Below are 20,144 nucleotides of genomic sequence, written 5' to 3'. Positions count from 1 at the left end.
CGCGTATACATTACGCGCGAAATGAATGATTCGATATATGGGCCGTGATACGGTGAATTACGGTCCACGGTGAAACGCCGGACGAGATTAGAGCTCGGTATAGCATTACCTCGCGTAAAGATTGAATTTTAGCACCATTTAGGGAAAGCGAACCATCCCCACTGCCGATAGAAATTTAACGGACCCGATTTTTGGTCAACGAACGAGGCACTACAGTTTGGAACCTCGATCAAAGGGCTTCGTCCGAATGTTTTTTTGTCAAATCCATATACCTACACGCTAGATAACGATTCCAATTATATTCTAAGCTCGCTAGTTCGAATCAAACAAATTATAGCGTAGTTATGACTTGCTGTTCGGGATAACCATATCCTAGTTAACCACTACCGTGGATAATGGGAGTCTAGATGATCGAGATGCAACTAAAATCCGTGTTGGGTTCGCGGAAAGCCGCGTTCCCCGCATAGAATCGGACGTTCCGCGACGTGTTTTCGCTGGCTTACGTAAAGTTATTGTCGCGGAACGTATAGAGCCGGGCTCGATTAGCATTGATAATCGACGGTGGCGATTACGCCGTCACGTGGATCCAGACGGGGAGCGACGGAGGCGCGCACCGTTCGCGTGCGATCCGGACGTGGAAGGAACGCTCGACCTGCCAAGGTCAGCCGCGTGGCCAGGTATCCGTAACTCGACGATTTTGCAACGCTCTCGCACTTCCTGTTGGGATTGATTAATGGCGGCCGCGGCGAGACGCTACTCCGCCGCACACAGGGTGGCTCGACAACAATTGCAATCTAAATTCCTATCCTTCGTACGGTACAGAGATTCCCAACGGGAGTCACGCGGTCCTCCCCCTCCCCCCCCCTCCCCCCCTCCCCCAATTAATCACGTTATTCGATCGGTCGTGCGATAGGGAACGATTCAAGGAACAGAACTATTACTCAACTTTCAATTTATAGTGATGTTTTACCGGGTTGCAACATAAACAAGCTACACTCGATAGTTCCTTTTATTTATTAACAAAGCACAGAATTACATTCCAGCAATTATAAATAATCCCCAATATTATCGACGACAGCTTCCCGTTTTAATGCCTAGACTTAGAATCTTATTTATGTTACAACCTAATGCCCACGCAGTGAAATCACCCGGAGCAATATTTTCTACTCTTTGTTTCCCGATCTGAGAACGGACGGTCCCACAATGTTAAATACGTACATTGATCTTTCAAAGTAATAAATAATAATGACTGAAATACCTTGAGAAGACACCGTCTAGCAGCAGCAGTTCCGTGGACGTTAAAATAAATCGTCGACGATCGTTGAGTTGGGATGGTGAAGAGAAGGGTGCGGAAGAAGAGACACGTCTAGATTAAACAAAAATATTTAATTTCGCGATACGTTTAGGTACTGGCCGCTCGTGTTCACCGCTTACGTGCTATTATGTACAAAAATGGGGGGGAACGTAATGTCGGAAGAAAAGAACGCGAAGTAAGAGAGAAAATCGTTCGCCGTTTGCGCCCAGCCGAGGGAGATCGTGCACCAAGCGGAAGCGCATAAGCGATGGATTCGCGGACGAGTCATCCCCCCCTTCCATGCTTATTTACAAGATGCGCACGTCTCTTTGACACGTTGATTTTTCGTTTTGTTTACTGGCCTCCCGTCGCGACGGGGCCACGGAATCGGCGGGGACGCACGCGTTTTCGACGCTCCCCGTCCCGTGGCGTTTCCACGTCCCGACGCTTCGCTGTACAACGGAGAATAGAAAATGTTCTGGGGACCGTGCGTTACGATAGAGGATAAGATCCTAAAGCGGTCCGTCCAAGGTATACGTTCATATACATATAGAATATTTATATAAATATATTATATTAAGGCACTCCACTACTGGCCGGTAATATCCGCGACTCTCGGTTTCATTTATACAGGGGTTTACATGGTTTTCCTATGCATATACGCGCACGACGGAAATTCGCGACAACCTCCACGCGTCGGGAAAAAAGATTTATGCGAATACTCGTCGATCGAAGCGTTCTATTTACTATCGCAATAAATTAATCTCGGCTTCCGGGATCGATTCAACGGGACGCGTATGTACAATTATTTGAACACATTATCGTGGCGGGCTCTCGATGTCGCTACTCCGCAACGGAATGATTCCTCCGACGACCCTTACGAACGTCTCGAAACTCGGTTCCCCTCCTCGGAGGGAACCGTCGTCCACCGCCGGTGGACCATCTCCAGGTCGAATCCTCTTCAACGAGGATTCAACGGCACCTCTCGGTGCTCGACAAGAACTCGGGACCAGCCCGTCGCGGGCCTGCTGGGTCTCTGGCGGCTTCACAACGAGAGGGGCAACTCCCTCTTTACACCTAGCGTTAGGTCCAGGGGTTTGCTCTTGGTGGTGGTCTCCTCCTTGACCGGGCTGTCGCGATCCGGCTCGTTGTCGTTCGACCTGTTGTCTTCTTCCGAGGACTGGCTGGGTCGCGGTGAGCTTTTGATGGACCTGACGCTCAGATCGATCGGCTCGTCCTGCTCGACGGCCAAACCGCCAGGACTCGGGCTGACTAACAGCAGATCACCGCCTCTGGGCGAATGCTGGGAGGCTGCTGGCGTGACCAGACCGGGCGGTGGATACACCAGACCCAGACCTTGATGGGGATGGTAGCCTGTCGTGAGCGTAACGGTGGCGTTGATTTTCCTGGGTGGGAACTCGCGCTCGGACAGCGTCGGGGACGCGGCGCTGGTCTTGAAATAGCTCAGCGCGGAGTTACTCCTGGACTCGGTGTCCTGACCGTCGCCACCGTCCACCGAGGAAGCGCCGCTGTCGCTGGGCGTGTCCGCCTCCCTCTTGTAGGTAGGCAAGAACGGTCTGAACACGTCCGTGGGGGTGGACGGGACGCAGACCGTGTCCTTCTGGGCGAAGTTCATCGGGAACATCGAAGAAGCAGGGTACTGTTGCTGCTCCTGTTTGTAGAACGGCGGGGACCCGGTGTCTCTGGGCGGCGTGCCAGGCGGTTGCTGAGGATTACCGCCCACCCTCTCGCGCTCCTTCTGCCAGGCCAGCAGACGCAGCTGGTTCTGAAGAGCCACGTCGTCCGGGTGAGGCGACTTGTTGCCCCTCTCGCGCTCCTGCTTCAGCATCGCCACGTGCAGCAAGTGCGACTGGAGGGCTAGGTCCTCCTGACTAGGCGACGCGCGATCCTTCGCGTCCTTGTACACTCCGCTGTTCTGCTGGCTCGGCGGCTGAGGCAGGAATCCTGGCAGAAACCCGGGCCCGAACGGCGAACCCGCGCCCCCCGTCACGTTCACGTTCTGACCACCGTTGGTCTGCTCCTGGAGCAGACAGTGAATCTTGAACCAGTTCGATCGCCGACCGTATCGCGAACCCGACTTCGACATCCCGACCATCAGGCACTTCCGCAGTCGGCACGCCTTGCACGCGGTGCGATTCTTCTTGTTGATCACGCACACGCCGCCGTTTTTGCACTCCGAGATGCTGCCCAGGTTGTTGTAGGTGCGCCCGAAGAACGACTGCAACCAGAAGAAAAACGGAGTTAGTTATCGGAATGATCTACGACCACTGGATGGGTGTACGACTTTCGGTGTAACATGGAACTGTCTATCCGTACCGTAAAAATAAGTGACATTATTTAAATTAGTGAATTATTCTCCCTGTCAGACAATTCTACTTTATTGACACTACGAATTATTCTCTTTTCCATCGTATTATCTACGAATGGAAAATGGAACCCCCATTATTCCAGAGTTAATATTGTGCGCATGAATGATTAAATTGTGTTTTCGAAAGTAAATTAATTTTGTATAGAGAGCGGCGAGTTTTAATTAGGAATGTTTGCTACGGTTTCTGTGAAAGGCAAGTCTCGAAGGTAACCCGTCGTTCCTTTCGTCGAGGATTCCGTCGGACGCGTCTAGGATGAAAGATCGGCCGCGCCATATAAAGGGTCGACCGTGCGAATCTGCGAGGGCCACGCGCGTCTCTACCGGATTAAACGTCAAGGTTTAATGTTACGCGTGTCACGAGAATTAGCATGCCTCCAGAAGGTCCGACAACGGCGAAAGGGTGGCTGGGTGGAGCAGGAGGCAGACCGTATACGTGGCGTGGCCCTTCGCAGAGTTAAACGCCTGTCGGCGGGGCAATAGAATCGCTTCGAAAGTAGGGCTGGCTCCGCTTTTAAAATTGTTCTCTTTTCTTACAACGTTACTTCTTCAAGATTACTTTCGATTTGATATGTTTCATTAACGATACATTTTGTACCTGAATTAATTAAATAAATAAGAATTCCACCATCGACTGCCATGTAAATGCTGTTTTGTTGAGATCAAAGTTCACGAGGCCTCAATTTTAACTTTAAAGCGTTTCGAACGCAACAAGGTGTCCCTCCAACGCGGAATAAACCTGTCGACCCGGTGGAAGGCGTCCACATACTACACTGGGTACCGGAAACGCTTGGATTCTGGGCTTCACCTGACGCAAGCTACGTGGGCGGGCCTGCTAACGGTCCGAAAACCCAAAAGCTCGCGTAGCGGTACGCGTCCCGAATGGGACCGACGACTCATCCGCTGGAAATGTCGCTGTCGATGGCCCACATTTCTGCCCCAGGCCCTACAATTACTCGTACCTTATTTGTTGACTACCGGGACATTTTAGCGAGACGCGAACTAAAAAGTTGACACCTAACGTCGGCGATGGCTGTCCATCGCTATCGAAGCGGCCGTTTCGTGGCCATCTTTTTCTACCCCGTGTTTATCGATTCGCGGATCCGAGATTCAGACGACGCGTCGCGGCAGAGGACGGTACGGTGGCGTTGATTAATCGATGTCGTCGCGAGCAGGGAACAACGCCGGAAGGTTGACAAACTGGTAATGATCGCGAGATGCTCGTCGGTGGCTTGGAAGCGGATCCAGCGGTACCTTGGCGGCAATCTCTCGGCAACGATCTTAGATCCCGACGTCGGACGCGTTGGAAACGGCTCCCGTACGCCAGATGATCCTTGGCTGTCACCGCGACTGTGTGAAAGAGGTTACGGTGCCGTGTCGGCGCACGCGAAAACGAGCACTGCCTGGGGATCCGATCGCTTCCGCCTACGAAACGCTCATTGTCCGCGGTTGGAGTATGATCTAGTGTACGCGCGTGCATCGGTTAGGAGCGAAACTTTCGCGGGACGCGGAATATTATATATCGGAGACGCTGAAAGCAGAGGCGGACAGCGTGAGTCCTTCGCGAGAGCGTTCCGTTAGAAAGCGTTTACGTTCGCGATCGGAATCGTCGCGGTATTTTAAATCCGCCTTAAACGCTTGGATTCTGGCTTTGCGGAGAAACTACGGGTAACGTAGATTGATAATTTTTAATAACGTCTCGCCGGGAGATTGAACGTGACTGGTGATACACGCGCCCGCGGCTCTCCGCCGGAAGACGTACAATTTCAACGTCAGAGGCCACGAACTCTCCGATGGAATTTCTATTTAATAATTCGTATCGATATCTGCACGCGATCGGGAGCGTCGATCGAGAGAAGCGATCCGTACGATCGAGTTTTACCCTTTATCCGCTTATCTGCTTTTTCGTGCTTTGATCCGGTCTGAATCATCATAAATAATATTTAATAGGAGTCTTCTTGTGTTCGATATTTCTCTGAACGCCTCGGTACGATTTGAACTTCGACGTAAGTAGAATTGGTGGACAATGGACAGACGCGAAATAAAATAAGGAAATTCTGACCTTGGATGCAAAATGGAGTTGTCGCGTCTGTAAATTGGCTAAAAAATGATGGCGGATTGCACGGGACGGGCTGGAAGGGCGGGAAACAGGCGTGTTTACAATCGCGCGGCGCGATTGCGTCGCTCGGGTCGGTCAGCTGTGCGTATCTTGACCGTAGACAGAAAACAAGGTGGACAACGGGATTCGCGTGATTGCGTAAGAGCGTGCGAGCGCGTGTTCGCGGCTTTTCAAGTTTTTGCCGGTCCTCGTACGGTCGCGAATCACGTACCGGCAGCGCACGAATCAAACGCCGTCAGAGAAAATTCCCGGCGACAGAAATGCTCGCCATTTAGGGCCGGCTGCGACAAATCCGTCATTGGACAGCGGAGATTATCACAAATCAGCCAGCGCGCACGGAATCCCGAACCGATTTGTAACGCCATATAGAACCGCCACGGGGAAATCGTTGTCCGTGATCGTGAACGGAAACCGGCGCGGGAAAGTTTGACAAATTGTCGACTCTAAACGTTTACACCGTACAGCGTGTGCCAAAGATGGCGGTTGAAATTCTACGTGCAGGGTAACTGCAGGGGTTACGACAGTGTTACGGAACTTGGAAAACACTTGCTCTCTTTTGTTTCAAAACGGGTTTAGAATTTTGTATTCGTTCAGTTTGACCAGCTAGCTATTACTATACAATAGTTTTAATTAGGCGGTGCATTATTACCTCAAAAACACTGGCTACGATTTTCTTGGAGCTATCATATTAAAACACAACAGTACTATTTTCCCAGGAAATGAATTACTATCGTGATAAAATCTAAATTCTTTGTTAGTGACACCGAAACGCAGATCGCGATTCTCGAAGTTGGACGTAAAATAGACGATTAATTAATATATTAATTATAATAAGTTGGTTATTGGTGGATAGCTACGATTCTTGACGATGAATTTCGCGTGTAGCCGAACACGGCCAGCGTTTCTTCGATCCGGCGTCGGGAATGCGATTGGCATGGCGTTTGCTAAGTCGAGCGTTCGCGCTGCGGGAACAATTTCCTCGTGGAGAGATAGAGAGGAAAAAAACGAGCACGCCCGATAGTTTCCCGCACGTGACGGGAATCCGAGCTAAGAGGCAATCGGCGCTGTCTCGAGCTGGCCGAAGTGGCGATCGTAAACGATCGGCGCGCGTCTGTTCCGGGAATTCGATTTCGACGCGCGAGCCTCGGTCCAAGTTACGTTTGCCCGCAATTTTCGCGCCTTTACGTCGACAACGACATCGATAACGTTCAACAAACTATTCCTGTACATGTATAGACATGTATCTTATTGGAAAATGATCCATCGATAAAGTTGCCACGAAGATATGATAGAAAATTTAAAAATTTTCAAACAGTATGCTACGTGTCCTTTTGGTGGGTCAAATATTGTATTCAACTTGAGTAATAGTAGAATCGGTCGACGGCTCGTTGTTTCGACGATTCCGTGAAACGCCCGCAACCTTTGTCCGCTTGACGCGTTGCGGCGAGCTAATTGATCTCGCAAACAAGCCTCTCGCGGCCGACAGACGCGTACGACGCGTCGCGTGTTAACGCGATTAGAGGGGAGGACCACCTCTCGAGGTTGAAATAATTTTCACCGGCAACAATCGCGAGCGCTCTACTTTGTATGCGTCAACAATGACCAGAGACGAGCAAAACACGACGTTACGAATGGATTCCTGTAAAACGTAGACCGCCAAATCGCGGCTACGACGCCAGGACAAGTTTCATGCCTCTCGTGTGTGCTCGACACGCGTCCCGCGATCCGAATTATATAAACGTCGCGCTCCGCGATCGCGGACAAGTGCTCGTTGTTGGTTAATTGCAGCTCGAGGAAACGCGAGATTACGTACACCGAGCGAAATTTTCAAGAAACGAAACAGCCGCGCGAGTTGTTGACTCTTCTGGAACACACGGAGCACTTTGTTTTGCTATTCATCGTACTCGCTAGCAGCGATGACGAATAGGTACTGTCTATATCGCGAGTCTAGACCACCCACGCTGGCAAAACAATGTTCCTCCTAAAATAATTTGCAATTCAATCAGCCTTCTCGAGAGTAACTGTATCTAACAGTAGTCTTTTCTATTAATTGCGAAAATAAAAAATATTTAACTACTAACGGGGACCATTAAACCGCTCGAATGGTCTGAATTGTTCCGTTTAAATATTATTTCTTGCTGGTCGCCGCGCCGTTGCATGAAAATTAGCAAAAGTAATGCTCGAACATAAACTGTCGGCGTCGCGACGCACGAGTTTGACAGATGGAGCTGCTCTCGCGAGACCACACCGCGACTCCTACGGTCTCGAGCTGGACAAGCCATTTCACATTCCCACGTCCTTAATATAGATTGTTGATACGCGAGCGAGTAAGAGGCGCGCGGAACAAGGACGCGAGATTCGAACGAAAAGGACGACGATACCGGTCGGAATAGCGACAGAGAAGGAGGCGAAATGTCTAGAAAAGACGAAAACGGACGGATAGAGGTTACGTCCCTCGCGGGGAACGACGAGGACGTCGCGATGCCGCGACGGAGAGAACGCACGAATCACCTGTCGGACGATTCTATAGAAACGGTGTGAAAAGGAGGCAGCTACGAAATTTTAGGCGCTTTTGAAGGAACCGTTCGGAGCCGCGTGAAAAATGGCGTTCCCCTTTGATGGGAAGAGGATAAGTGACTTTCGAGCGAACGTTGAATGAGGTCTCCGTGGGTACGATTCTTTTCAATTTACGAAACGAGCAACGAGACAAACGAGATAGGAGAGGAAGTGAATTTCTGACGAAAGTACCCGTACGAAGACAGTATTAATAGAGGCAAAGATTGTTATTTTCTCCACGTCACGTAACGACGAGAATTCTAATTTGTCTCGAGGAAACAGTCCGTGGAGTTCTTCAGTATGTAAACCGATAAACAACAGGAAACAGACAGGGGGAATTATGTCTCTGGATAATTCAAGAGAATACGATCAATATCAAGGTTAAGAACACTATCGTATTTACTACGTCGAAGACTACGTTTCGTGTCCACAGAATGTCCAATTCATACGAGAAACTTTATCCTTCGACACCGGGAGCCCGGTAGCATTCAAATGACCAAAGTTCCCTGTCAGTTTCGACCATTCTATTTTCGAGACGCGAAATTTATACCTGTGCTCGAAAACAAACAGGAAATTGCACCGAGGACGATTCAAATTGATAGTGCATCTGGTTTTCGTAAAACAAAATTATGAACGCGACGTTAATGGATACGTCGCTCCGGTGATTTCGATGCGTGGGCACTGCTGCCCAGACTCGGAGTACTAAACCGTCTAGAGGTCGTAAATTTAATCCGATAAAGAAACAAACGCGCGTAAAATTCGTTTGAATTGTATTTCAATAGACTCGTGACACTTTCAAACGTTTTACGAGTCAACGATCGATCGAAATCCATTCGGCGAAACTTTTCTCGCGTTACGATGGAGCCAATGCGGTTAAAGAGCACTCGTTCTCGATCCTTAATTTCGATAATTCTACGGTAAATTGTGCCGCGACCGAAACGGAGTTCGGTTCAAAAATCAGAACGACGAATCATCGTTGACCGAGTGAAACGAAAAAAAAAAAGAAAACACGTATCGATGCGTCAGCCGACGACGAGCACCGACTCCCCCGTCGCCGGTCCCTCGAAACGCGTGACTTCGACGCACCAGAGTGTGACCCTGATACTCCGCTCGATTCAGGCTCGACGATATTCGCGGAACGCGCGTCGTCATCCTCGTTCCGACGAATCGCTCGCGTTTCCTTCCTCCGCGACTTTCCCAGCGCGGATGACTCGTCCTGGCACTACGTGGTACCACCTGCTCCCTGCTCTCGTTAATGATCGGTCACACTATTTTCGCGACCTCCCTCCCCACCACCATTTTCCAGACGCGTCGCGACGCCGACAACACGGGAGAGCGAATCGCTAACGAGCCGTTCCACGCAATGACTTATCTAGATCTGCGTCTATTTCTAGCCGCCTGTGTCGGCCGCCGGGCGAGAATAGCACGTTCCCGACCGCGCGACTTTATTCCGTTTTCTCGATCGGCATGACTGACTCCGCGGTATGATCGATATTTATCCGACTGATTCCTCGCCGGCGGGTTTCCCTTTTCCGTGTAGCGCGGGGTAGACCGAACGATTCTGGGTTAAGGGGAAAGTGCTGCCATGGACAGGGCCTCTCCGACGTCGAAGATAGGGTCGTTCACCCCCTACAGGCCCAGTCTCGGATATGTATCGATGAAAGAATTCTTGTTGAACGAGTAATAGTTCTGGAGAACAATATCATTGCGTCTCGTCTCTGGAAACGCCTGAAGTTCTAGTTTTTAGTAAATAACAACACCAACTGAGACCAGAGACAATGGCTCCAGTGATCTACTCTGTGATAGAGTCTGACGCAAGTAGAATATGGACGGTGTCAGACACTGAATTGCCCGGCTTAACGAGACGCAATGTTTTCCAGGACCGATCTTTCGTTCACTCCGCGATACGTGCGTTGCCCCAGCCGGGGGAATTCCATCATACGCTATCTCTTGCCTTTCTAAACTGAAAAATACCGCTTTAGGAAGATTGTTTCTCGTACTGGACCAAGAGTTGGCGTCCAGCTTGGCGTGGAAAGGATTTTTGGCGGCGATCCAAAGGTATGCTGCTGAAACGGGATCGCTGAAAACCGACGGATCGCCTGACGTCATACTACCACGTAGACCTTGGCTGACTCGCACTCTGCATGCCGAACGCACGGGACCCGAACCACTCTCGTTTTCGTTTCGATTTCCAACCGCTGCTACGTGCTGTTCTCATAGAAACATAGTGACTTTTAACCCTCCCAAGACACATGCTGGTTCGCTCAACTATCACAATTTTTATTCTGTTCTGAAGATGACCACAAAATTATATTTATTACTATTATAATGGTGAACAGTATAAAATAAAGATCTATTTAAATCTATTTAAAAGAAATTTTAATTAGACGAAAGGAGGTTGGGACGTCGAAACTGTCTCCGGGTGTATATCGGCGAATTTCAGGAGTCGCGGAAACTTGAATGCCTCGTCAAGCGAGTTCGCGCGGTTTAACGCACTTTTATGACGCCGGGATGCTTTCATGTCCTACGGTGTATAGCGGCGATTGAATTGCAGATCGCGCGACGACAGTTCCTAACTGCAGGAACAATGAACGACGGTCATTGTATGCTGATTCTACGTTGCGATTTTGTATGTCCGTTTCTCCGATGCTACGCGCGACGGAACCAAGTTTAACGGTCGCTGTGAAATCGATTTCAGTCCGTTTCTCCGTGGAAACGAACTTCGTTGACGCGACGACAGACATTTTTCATAATGTTTGCTTTCAGATACACTTATAAACGCAATTATTCTACGAGAGTGTCCTTTTTAACACGATAAACCACGCCATTTACAATCCAATACCACAGAATCGCGATTAGGATCGCTAGTTGTGTGGCTTGTTCCTGTCGTGTTGGGACCGCGTAATTTGTACCAGTACGACTCGTGTTTGACCCGTTGAATGGAGAGTCCTCCGACTCGATATTATAAGGCAAGGGGTTATACCGGATTCCTCTTCTGTCGACGACGCAAATTATTATCGAGAAGCGTATTCGCGCCGGTTCGAGGCGGCTCGGACCAAACGGCGGCGTTCTCGATCAGGAAGTCATCGATCTTCCCGCGACGGGACGAGCCCGTGTTTCAGCCGCCGTCCACGAAAGCCCGCGGTTTACGGTCGCGGGCAGGATCGTACGTCAGCGATTTTTCCCAGCGACCCGATATGGTCGCGGGGAATTTGTCTGCGCGCGAGCGATTTGCTTGCATTAGTCGGTTCGGTTCGTCTAGCGGGCAAGTCGGTACGACGTGCAACGGACCGCGTGTGTTCCCTGGATCCGACGATAGCCCGCCATGCGAGGATTGATGCGCCGACGAGAGGATTCACGCTCAACGAGGAAAGAAGCACCGACGTCACGCGGATATGCGCGCCTCGGACTCCCGGAAAAAGGACAATGCCGGCCGCCTGTCGCCATTCCGAGACCAACTTCTGCTCACGCGACGAAATAACGATCGATCGGCATTGTCACGCGACCGATAATATCTCATTGCGAATTATATTTCTGTATTGGCACCCACCAGCTTGACAGGGGGGAATTTATACTCGTTATATTTCAGGTTCTGGTTACATAATTCAGAGCGATCACGAATTACTTCCTATTTTCGGCACGGGGATAACGAATGGCCCCTTGGGAAATCGCTAGAAAGTTTTACTCGCCGATAACGAGTGCAAAATTCTCGAGTGGACACCTAATGTAAGACCTCCGCGCCGGCACGTGAGAACAGCGACGGACAAGAAGAAACTGCCCGGATCGATCGACAGATACTCGGGAGTTATTTCTTAAGCTCGGTGTTATCGGGCTGCGAGAAAACGCTGCCGCGATTGGAAAAGTTATGGTCGGGGTCCGCGGAGTCGCGCATTTCACTCTATTCGCCGGTATCCTTTTCCTCCGGCGCTATCGAGCGGTCGAATCCGGTGCCAGGACGATCGACGATAGATAAATGGATAGATAAATCATTTGCCGCGTGCTCCGAGACGGGGCCCCTAACTAGCGAAACTATTCGGTCGGATGGTGAAGTCAGGGTCGTGAAAATGTTATTTAAAAATGGTGTTGAAAGCTGGTTTGGTCACCAGAGGTCGAATGGGAGCGAGAAAACGTGCTCAAAAGTAGGATGGCTCTTAAATCGGTCGACAGTAAATAGTACGAATCAATTTAAAGTTACGGGATTTATAAATACTATTTCTTAGCGATTTAAAAATAAAATTTCGTTTTCGTGGACAATTTGAGAGGATTGGTCTGGCAGTCAACGCGTTAATCTTAAATGGTCTTTTGGATGGTTTAGAGTAGAACGGGACAGAGAATGAAAGCGAAATCGTGGCCGATGGTTGGAGTTTCACCGCGGTTGGATCGGGATTGCGTCGCGGTGGAAACGCGGACCGTTTGCCGGGTCGCGGAAAAGTCTCCTTCGCCCCGAAAAGGGTAAAGCCGCGAGAGCGCGGGAGAGAGTTCTGGGAGGTTCGATCGTTGCACGAGGATCAGCGTGATCGATCGCGCGGGACCGGTGATTTATTCGTTGCGTGCGCCGGGAAAATGTCTTGCCGCGTGGATGTCGCTGCGCAAAGGCCGCGCATACCATTATCTATCCCGGCGATTCGCGAGATGGATTTAATTGCTCGATCATATTCAGTGAGGGCGAGAGGCCGGCAGGGATGCGCGGGGAAAATGTCGAACGATCGACAGAGCCTGGTTTCGCAACCGGTCGATAAATTGTTCGGCTCTCGGCCGGCTGCCGTCGATTGTTTATCGAATCGCTACCGAACTGTTGCTTAATCGAGGCGTAATCTGCGATCGTTCTCTGCCTACGTACTCTATTATGTCCCCCGGCGAAAAAAACGCGGGGATCAAATTTCGCGCCGCGAGCTGGACGCGCGAAGGAGGCGACGACAATCGCGTCAACACGACGGAATGTCGTCTTATTTGTTCTCGGGACAGACACCGGGACACCGTCGACGATTGCACAGCACCGTTCAAGGATTACAAATAAATCATAAATCACGGACAATGTTCAGAATGTAAATGATTATGTGTACTAAAACGGGTGTATCATCGTAACTTGACGTTCGAGTAAAAAGTAGCGAATAAATATGATCCTGTTAAAAGGCACGGCGATGTTCGGCGAACGAAATACGTTGCTTTCACTTTTCAGAAGCGGAGATAAAGCATGGCGGAATACCAGCAAGGTGGAACGCTAATTTTCAACAGTCCGTCGATGCCAGGAGCCGACGATAACGTGTCGCGATACGGACGGCCAATCTCGAGAAAACAATGCGGAGTTTCCTCGTTACACGAGAAGCTAGCACGAGGAACGAGCGTTTCTAGCGACCTTACTCAATCCGAAAGATCATCCACGATGCACGCCACCGTCTCGTGTAGCGTCTATGGGATTCGCGGAGGCAACGATGGGTCACGTGAATCCGATTCCAGCGTGATAATCGTTCGACGAACGCTTTCCACGGCTGCCTAGCGTTCGATATTTCATCCGTGCCCGGTTCGCGTGACTAAGAGAGCCACAGCCACCTCGTTTGCGAACCAGGAACGACGATTGTCTCGCGGACAGACAGACAGATTTAGCAGACAACGGGTCGCCGCCAACGTAGACGCGTCGCAACCCCGACGCTGTTTATTTACGAGGCTGCAACCGGCAGACGTCTGACCCTACTCGTTTCCGGTGAAAGCCCCGACGTCATAACGCTCAATTTTGCAACCGCGCTGCAACAACTTCCAAACATTTTGTTTCAAATTTATTGGGAGTTCACATTCTCGATGCACTGCTATTTCGTAAAAATATTGGTCTCGTTATCGAGTCTCGCCATTTAAGCTCGTACATAGGCGACTAAAATTGATTCTCAAGATGGAATATTGGAGAAAATAAATATTACCTACTATAGTTATGTACTGTTGTACATTAAAGTGATATAAAAGAATAGAGATAGTTAAATTGTACATTCACAGCCACGCTCTGCAAACAAGCAACAGCATTATATCGTGCTAGCCAGTTCCACCAGATATGGTGCTGTTTAAAACACACGAGATGTCGCCAGATTTTTTTCTTACGAAGAAAAGACTGAACTAGGAATAAAATAGAGAAGGAAATCTTAAATTAAGAAACCGCAAATTGTATTGCTGGCTAAAGTTGACGCATACCGCGGGTCGTTCAACTTGTGTTCTAAGCAATCGTTAGAAATCGCCAGTGCATTCGACGAGATAACCTTCAGGATTCTTTAACACCTTCACCTTAAGTAAAGCTGTTTTCGCACGCACCTGCCGTAGAAATCTTCGCGCGCGTCTCTAAAAATAGAGACGGTGTTTCGCGCGACGAAGCTATTTAGGACGCAGTTCGGGTGCCATTCACTCGTTTCGTAATAGCATCCGTGGATCCCACCCGGTGGTCCAAAGAGTCTCGTCCGTTTGCTCACGAAATTATCAAGAAATCTCTCGAATGTTTGATCAAAGAAATCACCATAAGGCGAGGCCAGGAGTTTCACGGAGGATTTCGTGCGGTTTCTGCCGACGTCGCGCCATGCAAATGCGACCATGAAACGCGCGATCGCTCGTCCGTGGCGTATTCAAGCAGTCGACCCGAAAACTCGGGACGATTTCACGCGCAACTCATTACACGGCGCTCCTGGTCCCGGAGGACTGTCGTCTCGAACGATTCCCCTTTGAAGCCGCGGAAGCTCGCGTCAGAAGTCTTTTCAGGCCCCCTTTCCGCGACGAATCGGACGCGTCCCGTTGGGCTTCCAAGCGCGAAAGAGCTCTTTCGCGAGGATTCGCCGGTTGCGTAAATCCGGCGTCTCTACGTTTGCGCAAGTTCGATCGTTCTGAAAAGATCGACCGCGGACGTGAGCTCGAACGTCGCGGTGCCCACCGACGACGCGTCCCATGAATGCTAAACGAGCATCCTCAAGGGCGCGACGTCTGTGGCAAGAGCGACGCGATCGGGCGTGAACTGGGCCATCCTCGATCCACGATTCCTTCGAGCTCGAGTTTCTCTACGGTTTCCCGGCGGCAACGCGCGCATGATCGAGCCTCGTCGCGCGGAAATCAAATTTTTCCGAATCCCAATTTGCGAAACGGCCGTAAATTACGGCACGCGTTAAATTATGTCACGGATATTGCGATTTCAGCGGAGGACTCGAGAGGCGGACGCGCCGTTTCGTGCCTGGACGTCGAATCGATAGATCGCGATTTATTGGCTCGTAAAAGGAGCGTAAAGCGTACGTCGCCGCGATTTGCCCCACATACGAGCAAGGTGCCTGTCGTGCGTTTCCGCGCTTAGCCCGTGCACCCTGACCGCTCGTAAATCCCAACTTTATGCGACGCGTTGCGGTTCGCGGTTTCCTCCCTGTCTCGCGTTTTACGCGCCTCGAGGTTAAGCATCGACGCGGTCAGGCGTCGCTTCCGTCGTACGGCTATTCGTTCCCTGATTTTATATTCCACTATCGATAATGCGGAGAAACGGGCTACGAAAACACGCTCCTTTTCTAATGAAAATATTAAACATATTTAAGCACAGAATCCTCTTGAGGAAGGACCCGTTGGAACGTGAAAAGAAATAAATTTGAATAGGATTACTCAGACAAATTTCGAGTTGTTTACAATTATCTGGAATGAAAGCTTTTGGTCTCGCAAAGAATTTTACGGTTTCGAACAGCCGACGCGTTAAATGGCCGGGAAATTAGGGGATGCAATCGCAAGGAGGAAGAGTCTGAGATTCTCGGCGTGTGTTAACACGCGCCAGCTTATTGCGGCCTAACGTCGGCTTTATGAGAGAGCTAATTGTGCCGGCGGAGATATCGTCCGTAGATTGGCTCTATAATCGAGTTTACGGCGCTGTTGCGGCGAGTGCGCGTTCGATGCAAAGTGCTCGCGGGCCCGGGGGATTCCGTGTCACCTGCGTTCGACTCACGAGTTCGCGAGGTCGATCCCACCGAGCTCACGAGCAGGCCGTGCATCTTCCGGCGGCGTTTTGGTGTCGACGGCAACGAGATACCGAGCCGCTACTAACCGAACCACCGGGGAAATAGGTTGGCTCATGCCGCGAGTCCGGTTTCCTTTATTTATTTACGAATTATCCGCTGCAAATTGGCCCCCGCTTGGTGAAATTGGTATACGACATCGACAGCTTAGTGAATTTACTAGAAGAAAACGAGGAAATTAAAATCAATCTAATAGATGTACAATTCCAGTCGTATTCGTAAACTGGTAATGGCGATTCACTATAAATGGGGGCAAAACTTGAATCGAGTCGTTTTTGAAACTGGTACGAGTCCATTTTCTCATACCTCGAGAGTTTGTATTTGTATAAATTAAGAATTATATCAACGATGAAGGATGGGTGACCACTCGAGGAGAAAACGCGTATTAACGTTAAAAAAAATGAATAAAAATTCCCAGATCGCGATTAAAAACGGAAGATCGGCTCCGTCGTCGTCGATTTCGCCAACGCGCTCGTCGACGATACAATTGCAATGGCTTCTGGTTCGTCGAAAGTCGAAGTCGCCCCGGCGTTCCAGGTTTTGCGTAACCGCTCGAGTTGGCGCGGAATCGTTACGATTTAGCGGACGAGTTCGGTGTGTGCTCGTACAAAATACGGGAACGTGACGGTGTTCCGTCCAAGGGACTCTCGCGCCGACAGTCGATATATTCAGTCGCGGGTCTCTCTCGGCACCGGTGGACACTCCCAGCGAAGCAATAAAGCACCGTGGCAAAAAAACAAACCGGTCGACTAATCTGTCGATCGTGACGGGAAACGCTAATCGCGCGTCGCGAAATCGTCCGTCGCTGTGGAAATCGTTCCAGGCCGCCTAAACGGTTTCTGGTGCTGTGCCATTGTGCTCGCCGGGGCCCCCCCTCTCACTGTCACTTTTATCCCGCTTCGAAAGAAGAAGTGTTCTCTTTGCATGTACGTGTCCCGCTGCGTTGCATAAAGCGTTCTGGTAATCCACTTCGATATTCTTGTGCTCTCTTGTGACGCAATCGCGCGCGCCAGCCCCGCTCCGAGCATAATCTCCGGGAAATACCGGTCGATCCGGGGGAAAATCAAACTCTGCGCGCAAAATCGATCCTCGATGATATTCCGATCCTTAAATTGCTTCCGTGTGTAGTTGCTAACGTTGTCTTTGTTGGTGTTCGAATCTGGAGTGGTGTGAATTGCCGGAAAACTCGACAGTTCCATCGGGGCTAAGTGCCTTTTCGGATTCACCCGCCGGAAGCAGCGCGGATTCCAGGCTGAGGTCGCTCAACGAGCACAACAGGACAGTCCCGGCTCGAAAGGGTCGCTCGAAAACCGACTTCTCCGACGCTCGCTTTGTCGCGCGTCCTCGATCCGTCCTCGTTTTCTCGCGATGAATAACACCGAGGTCTTCGTGAATCGCTCGGCAATTTCACGGCGCGTCGACAGAATGGGCGACGGTTGCCGAAAAGTTCTCGCGATGTCGGTCGCCTGCATAATCGACCCAGGGGAAAACAATGGCACAATGATTTGCATCGTAACGCGTCGCGAATCCGCGAAATCCACCCGATCCGGGACCATAACGAGCAGCACACTGGGTCTTCCCATACGGACACGAATTTCGAATCGTGTCTTTAGATTGATTTCTAATCCGTCGAGTGGAAAACATTGATTTTCTTTAGCCTAGATTTTTAAGAATGCGTTGAAAAGCTGTATCAAAGTGTTTTCTAAACGGGTCACTGGTACTCGATGGACCGATATCGAAACGCAACGCGCAACGGGTCTCGATCGGCCTTCGAACCGGGTTCGGTTCTCGTTTATTTTGCCAACGGGTCGACGTGGAATTCGGACACCAGCGGGAGATGTGCCACAAAGTAGGGACAGAGGTCTGAATTCCTAGATATAGCATTCGACTTCTATTTTTAGACACGGGGAATTTCTCGAGCTATTCGTATCATCGATATCGCGCGTAATATACGGCCTTTCGGAACTATAAATACAAACTGGTTTGGAAAAATAATTCGCGAAACGAGACAAAAAATGCCACGCAGAACCTGCGAAGAAATCGTTTTCGGTTCATTTGAGAGTATTCTCACAAATGCACCGCTGCGTTAACAACGTTTATCCTCTTCTGCAATCTTGGCAATAAAATATACGAAGTTGCAAAAAACGTTAGTTACAGTATAGTTTTTCCAAGGAAAACTTGAGAGACCGCTTAAGTGCATTATGATCGAGTACATATAGGAATAGTTTCGTATGAAAAAGTAAGAATAAAAATCAAGATTTATGTTTGATAATAAAAATGAATACTGTTGCCATCGTTATACGTTCCCCGTTGGCACTTGAATAATGCAATAAAGGATGCACCAAGAAAGGAAAGAAAGTCGACGCGAGTTACAGCCCACGATAAACGCGTAACGCTTCCCGAAAATTTCGCGGGGAATAAAAAACGGTCGCGTTGTCACGGAATTCTTTCTTAGATCGTCGATCGGTCCAGGTCCCATCGAGGCTGAGGACCGGATCACGCGTTGTCTTTCGTACATCTGGAGAACGTCGTGCCACCAAAAATGGAAGAAGCCCGATGGAAAAGGGGAGCCGTGAGGCGGCAGAGGGGAGTGCTCGTCTCCGATGTTACGCGGGGAATTCAAGGCAGTCGTTAGTATGCTAATGAGTGTCCCTCGTTTCTCGGTTCGCTCCCGTAATGCACGGCCCGGTAAATTATTTCAAATATTTCCCGAACGTCCACGGACCCTGGTCCCCCTCTCGGATCCGGACTGCTCTCTAACTCCGTGAGAATGGAGGGCCTCCACGGCGCCACGAAAGAGTTCTATGTCGAAATTAAATGTAAATAAAAGAACGCGGACAGACGTGTTTACGAAGGATCCGTTCGAGCTCGTTTCGACCGCGTCAAGCTTGACCATCCGCTCGTCTTTCGTTCGAATTTAAAAAGGAACTACTCGAACGCAAAGTTCAAAAGCTTTGGGCACACGTATTACGTATTCGAAGCTGTATTTTCTTTTGAGCATGGCGAGGGGCATTGTCTCGAGAAATATAATACACTGGATCAAACGAGTCGATGGCTTCAGGGAACTTTTTCCGATATATTTGTTAAGACTTTCGTTCTCTGGGGGGAATTATCGATCTTCGAAATAGAAATTCTCGAGTTGCCACAAGTCTATTTCCAAGGATGTACGAATTGCATCACGGAGCGTGTTACGAGAGGAGAGCTGTACCGGGATTTTTTCAACCGGGGAAAAGTAACCGTTAACATCGAGAATCGTACGTCTCCCTGTTCCCGGGACCTTTTTCTCGCCCCTGATCTGGCATCGATCAAGCTGTTCCCCGGCGCGAGGCGAGCCGCGGGGTCGAACGCACGCGAAAATTTCTCATACGAATTGAATGTTTAATTAATGATCGCGGATCGCCGGCGACGGAGTCGGGGATGAAAGACGATACGCCTGGCCAGGGGAATTAATATTATCATCGTGCTGTGTACGACGCTTCGCCGGCATAACTATGTGCTCGGGAGGTTGAGAGAAGCCGTAACGTTGCTCTCACGGCGTTTCGATGTTATCGCGGGATATATAACGGCGCCATCGGGCCCTGATATCGAGAACCGCACGAAAGTCCAGAGGTGAGAATTAAAGGCGCTCGACCCGACGACCGATCTTTCATGCTACACTGACGCGCGCCAGAGCTTCCTCAGCCGCTTGAAAAATCGTCCGTCTCTCGAGGAACAGCTCCCAGCCGAGAAGAGGAGCGCCAAATTCGATAAATAGAAACAGAAATATTTTCAGACTTC

At 50.0% G+C, this 20,144-nt stretch overlaps 1 protein-coding gene across 1 annotated transcript in view; it reads right to left on the bottom strand.

Moving 5' to 3' along the window:
- Positions 1–1,418: 1,418 nt before the first annotated feature.
- The window catches only part of LOC122402004 (zygotic gap protein knirps-like), a 33,149-nt gene continuing 14,423 nt past the window's right edge, over positions 1,419–20,144 (bottom strand). The window contains exon 3 of the mRNA XM_043404492.1: positions 1,419–3,533. Within this exon, the coding sequence (XP_043260427.1) occupies positions 2,340–3,533 (1,194 nt within the window). The 3' untranslated portion in view covers positions 1,419–2,339. The remainder of the gene's footprint in view (positions 3,534–20,144) is intronic.

This window comes from Colletes gigas, unplaced genomic scaffold (assembly GCF_013123115.1).
Source record: "Colletes gigas isolate AHSC1104 unplaced genomic scaffold, ASM1312311v1 Colletes_gigas_Sc00031, whole genome shotgun sequence".
Classification (NCBI taxonomy): Eukaryota; Metazoa; Arthropoda; class Insecta; order Hymenoptera; family Colletidae; genus Colletes; species Colletes gigas.
The sequence above is the reverse complement of the archived record's forward strand: the minus strand, read 5'-3'. Positions and strand labels throughout refer to the sequence as shown.